At 68.5% G+C, this 5,060-nt stretch overlaps 1 protein-coding gene across 1 annotated transcript; it reads left to right on the forward strand.

Moving 5' to 3' along the window:
- The first annotated feature begins 183 nt into the window (after positions 1-183).
- Positions 184-3,151, forward strand: MXRA8 (matrix remodeling associated 8). Its single transcript, XM_023201342.2, has 7 exons — positions 184-725; positions 799-1,269; positions 1,440-1,595; positions 1,717-1,756; positions 1,842-1,918; positions 2,020-2,100; positions 2,313-3,151. Exons 1-7 carry the CDS (start codon positions 311-313, stop codon positions 2,336-2,338), a joined length of 1,266 nt encoding a protein of 421 aa, XP_023057110.1. The 5' UTR covers positions 184-310; the 3' UTR covers positions 2,339-3,151.
- The last annotated feature ends 1,909 nt before the right edge of the window (positions 3,152-5,060 follow it).

Below are 5,060 nucleotides of genomic sequence, written 5' to 3' on the forward strand. Positions count from 1 at the left end.
CCCCCCCCCCCCCCCACCAGGGCCCTGGGGGGACCGCCCCTCCCCCAGTGATTCCCGTTCTCCCACATGGGCCCTTGGGGGCATGCACCCTCCCACGGACTCACCCTCCACCACGAGGGGCCTCGGGTCCCTCCCCTCCCCCACTGACTCCCTCTCCCCCGTCAGGGCCCCCGGCTGCCCCTCCCCCACGGACTCCCCTCCCCCACCAGGGTCCTCAGTGCCCGCCGCCGCTGGCAGCTCCGTGGTGTCCGAGTCCGCGGTGAGCTGGGCGGCGGGCGCCCGGGCGGTGCTGCGCTGCCAGAGCCCGCGCATGGTGTGGACCCAGGACCGGCTGCACGACCGCCAGCGCGTGCTCCACTGGGACCTGCGCGGCCCCGGGGGCGGCCCTGCGCGGCGCCTGCTGGACTTGTACTCGGCGGGCGAGCAGCGCGTGTACGAGGCGCGGGACCGCGGTCGCCTGGAGCTCTCGGCCTCAGCCTTCGACGACGGCAACTTCTCGCTGCTCATCCGCGGTGCGGGGGCCTGGGCCGCGGGGTCGGGGCAGGGGGCCGGGGCAGGGGGGCCGGGGCCGCGGGGTCGAGGGCACCGCGAGGCTCACGCGCGGCTTCCTCTTGGGTGTGCAGCGGTGGAGGAGACGGACGCGGGGCTGTACACCTGCAATCTGCACCACCACTACTGCCACCTCTACGAGAGCCTGGCCGTCCGCCTGGAGGTCACCGACGGCCGTGAGTGCCCCCCCCCCCCCCCCCCCCCCCCCCCCCCTGGGCCCGCGCGCCGCTGACTGCGCCCCCTCCGCAGCCCCGGCCACCCCCGCCTACTGGGACGGCGAGAAGGAGGTGTTGGCGGTGGCGCGCGGCGCGCCCGCGCTCCTGACTTGCGTGAACCGCGGGCACGTGTGGACGGACCGGCACGTGGAGGAGGCGCAGCAGGTGGTGCACTGGGATCGCCAGCCGCCCGGGGTCCCGCACGACCGCGCGGACCGCCTGCTGGACCTGTACGCGTCGGGCGAGCGCCGCGCCTACGGGCCCCTTTTCCTGCGCGACCGCGTGGCCGTGGGCGCAGACGCCTTTGAGCGCGGAGACTTCTCGCTGCGCATCGAGCCGCTGGAGGTCGCCGACGAGGGCACCTACTCCTGCCACCTGCACCACCACTACTGCGGCCTGCACGAACGCCGCGTCTTCCACCTGACGGTCGCCGAACCCCACGCGGAGCCGCCCCCCCGGGGCTCTCCGGGCAACGGCTCCAGCCACAGCGGCGCCCCAGGTCCAGGTGAAAGGCCGCCCCAGGACCCGGGAAGGCGGGAGCCCACCCCACTTGGGGTTGCCCTGCGCCCGCTGTCCCTTGCCAGAGCCCGGCGGAGCCCAGCAGGGGCCGTGGCCCGGGTCGGGGCACAGGTCTTGCTGGTGCCTGACGCCGCCCCCACCCCGCGCCCCCCGCAGACCCCACACTGGCTCGCGGCCACAACGTCATAAACGTCATCGTTCCCGAGAGCCGAGCCCACTTCTTCCAGCAGCTGGGCTACGTGCTGGCCACGCTGCTGCTCTTCATCCTGCTGCTGGTCACCGTCCTCCTGGCCGCCCGCAGGCGCCGCGGAGGTGAGGCTGCCCCGGCACAGCCAGCGGCCCCAGGAGACTGAGGTGGGCGGGAGGGCGGTCCTCTGGGTTGGGGGACCTGCGGAGGGGGCGGCACTGCCCCCAATGTGAGTCTCCTTCCCAGGCTACGAATACTCGGACCAGAAGTCGGGAAAGTCAAAGGGGTGAGTACCCCCTCCCAGCCCTCCTGGGGACCAGGGCCCCCTCCACCCCACCCAGCTGTAACCTCCTCCCACTCTCATCCTCCAGGAAGGATGTGAATTTGGCAGAGTTCGCTGTGGCTGCAGGGGACCAGATACTTTACAGGAGTGAGGACATCCAGCTAGGTGAGGCGGTGCTGGGACACCAAGGCACTGGTACGGCTGCCAGGCCTGGGCTGGGAAGTGCATCATGGGAGAGGGGACCTCAGCCTGCCCTCCTCCCACAGATTACAAAAACAACATCTTGAAGGAGAGGGCGGAGCTGGCCCACAGCCCCCTCCCTGCCAAGTACATCGACCTAGACAAAGGTGAGTGGGCTACCTCAGCCCATCTCAGAGCCCTGCCCATCGCCATTCCAACTCATCCGGGACCCACAAGGGCAGACACCAGCTAGGCCCAGGGCCCCTGCCCCCTCAGGCTCAGAAGCCCCTGGAGAGTCCTGCTGGGGATCTGCCCTGCATCTCCCACTGTGATGAGGGTGGAGAACAGACGCTGACCCGTTGGCGCCCTTGGCTTCCAGGGTTCCGGAAGGAGTACTGCAAATAGGGCGACCCTGGGCTCCTGGCTGGGCCAGCAGCTGCATCTGTCCTGTCTGTGCCCCTCGGGGCATCTCCTGATGCTCCCGGGCTCACCCCCTTCCAGCGGCTGGTCCCGCTTTCCTGGAATTTGGTCTGGGCATATGCAGAAGCTGCCTCCACACACGTCTCCCAGGGGCTTGGTGGCAGCATAGCCCCCACCCCTCCGGCCTTTGCTCACGGGTGGCCCTGCTCACCCCAGACACAACCAAAATCCCACTGATGCCCATCATGCCCTCAGACCCTCCTGGGCTCTGCCCACTGGGGGCTGGAAGACATTCCTGGAAGACACTCCCATCAGAACCTGGCAGCCCCAAAACTGGGGTCAGCCCCAGGGCAGGAGTCCCACTCCTCCTGGGGTGCTGCCCGCCGTCAAGAGCTCCCGAGGGCTCCTCTGCCTGTACCACGCAGGACTCCAGGCACCATCTGTTCTCCCAGGGACCTGGTGACTTGGTGAATGCCAGCCCTTGCCCCTCTGTGCTGCTTTGGGCCACCTGGGGCTGCACCTCCTCCCTTTCTCTGCTTCCACCCCTACCCTAGCCTTGCTCTCAGCCACCTTGACAGTCACTGGGCTCCCTGTGACTTCTGACCCTGACACCCCTCCCTTGGACTCTGCCTAGGCTAGAGTCTAGGGCTGGGGCCACATTTGGCTTCTGTACTGGCTGAGAACAGGCGAGGGGGTAAAGGTGGCTTGGGGTGGCCTATGTTGCCACTCTCAGCACCCCACATTTGCACCTGCTGGTGGACCTGCCACCATCACAATAAAGGCCCCATCTGATTTTTAGACTTGGCCCAGGTATGTTTCTGAGACTTCCTGTCTCCTAGGGGTGGGCAAGGCACCAGTCTGGGCCTGGGAATCCCCACGTCATCTTCATCTCCACCTGAAGCCCCGACATCATCCCATTCCTTGGGCTGAAAGGTCTGCGTCTGGGTCCTCTGGCAGTTGGTGTCCTGGGAAGGGGACATTTGAGTTAGTTCTGTGTGGCATGCTTCTGGTCGTGGAGGAGTTCATATTCCCTGGAGGGCTGACCTGGATGTGGGGAAGGGGGACGTGGTGGTGGCTGAGGACAGAGAGGAGACCGTGGGAGCACAGCGCTCGGAGAGGCAGAGGGATGGCGAGCCGAAGTAGTGGGATACGGGTCAGACACTTGCAAAGGGGGCGGGAGCAAGGAGGCTCCAGCAGAGACAGCCCGGGGCAGCAGGGTGGCTCCAAGAGTCCTCGCCAGGCCAGCACGATTCTGGCCCTAGAATCCTCTCCCACTCAGGCATCAGCGTCGGGCACAGGATCTCAGCACACATTTGGGTAATGAGACGAGTGGCGGGATTAGGAAGGCCAGTGGCCTGGGTTCCTAGCAGCACAGACCAGCGACTAAGTGCTGCTTCTTGAAGCCGGCATCACCACCCAACCCCATCCTCCTGTCCTCCCAGGAGCAGGGGTGGGAAAGGGTGATGGTTGCCCACAAGAACCCCACAGCAGCACAGGTTGGGAGGAAAGGAGGCTGGTCTGGGGAGGTGTGGCTTGAAAATGCACCCCCTTCTGGCCTCACCAGTGGCCACAACATCACTGGACAAGGCTGCTCCTGGCAGGGCCCCAACCAGACCACATAGGCATCAGCACCTGGACTGGCCTCAGGCCTCTGGCTTCCAGCCTCTCTTGAGACTTGGGCTGGGGTCAGGCCCCTGCACTGTGTCTAGCCTGGGGAACATGGGTCTGGCCCTCAGGACAGATACGGGCTTCCTCCCTCCCTGGAGCCTCAACAGATAACCCCTCCTAGGTCTTCCTGCCTGGCTTCCGACCTCGGGGGAAAATAAGGGCTGGTGGGAAGGTGGCTCAGGCTCCAGGCAGAGGGGGTTGACGGCTGAGCTGGCCGGGCTTGGCTGAGCGGACGCCACAGCTCTCCCACTCAGAGCCGGGGTGCAGGTTCAGGACCCCAGACCCAAGCTGACCGTCAACCATCGGTGCCTACACTGATGGGTTTCTCTCTGAGCCCGCGCAGCCCCGGGCATGGTCAGGGCCGGATAGATGGGAAAGTCCCAGACTCCTGCCGGCTTCCTGGGGACAGGGCCCAAGGCCACCGCGCCAGCCCCGTCGAGGCCCCCTCCTCACTCTCCCCATCCTGGGCCGCCCTCTAGTGGTCTCCGCGCTTCCTGCTGGGGTCGGGCTGGGAAGGCCTCCAGCCCCGCGGGCCCCGGAGCAGCGAGCGCGGACGCCCCGCGGCCTCAGGGGAAGGCTCGGAAGTCTCCCCTGCCCTGCGGAGGACCCCAGGACGAAACCCCTCCCGCCGCCGCGCGCTCCGACGCCTCCGGGCACGCCCGCGCCCACGCGCGCCCCGCATCCCCTCGGCCTGCGGTCAGACTCCGCGGGACCCGGCAGAGGGCATGCGAGTCGGGAGCCTTCGCGGGGGCGCAGAGGGACCGGCCGCCACCTCAGCGCCGCGCACCCGGCGTCCCCGAGGTCCCTCCGCCCGCCCCGAGCACCCTGGCGTCCACGGGCCCAGAGCCAGGCCGCGCGGGGATGCGCCGGCGCGTGTCGCGGGCGCCAGAGCAGAGGGGAACGCGGGCCCAAGCGCGCGGGCGGGGCCGGGGCGGGGCGAGCGAGGAGCGCCTGCGTCTGCGTCTGCGCCTGCGCAGCAACGCCCCGCCCCCGCCGCGCGCTTCCGTGACGTCACCGCCGCGCGCTCGGGCGCCCCCCC

This window comes from Piliocolobus tephrosceles, unplaced genomic scaffold (genome assembly GCF_002776525.5).
Source record: "Piliocolobus tephrosceles isolate RC106 unplaced genomic scaffold, ASM277652v3 unscaffolded_25426, whole genome shotgun sequence".
NCBI classification, from domain to species: Eukaryota; Metazoa; Chordata; class Mammalia; order Primates; family Cercopithecidae; genus Piliocolobus; species Piliocolobus tephrosceles.

Coding starts and splice junctions, on each gene's coding strand:
- MXRA8 (XM_023201342.2), top strand. CDS start 311: ATGGTGTGGACCCAGGACCGGCTGCACGACCGCCAGCGCGTGCTCCAC. Junction 1,919..2,019: donor GAGTGAGGACATCCAGCTAG/GTGAGGCGGTGC, acceptor CTCCTCCCACAG/ATTACAAAAACAACATCTTG. Junction 2,101..2,312: donor GTACATCGACCTAGACAAAG/GTGAGTGGGCTA, acceptor CTTGGCTTCCAG/GGTTCCGGAAGGAGTACTGC.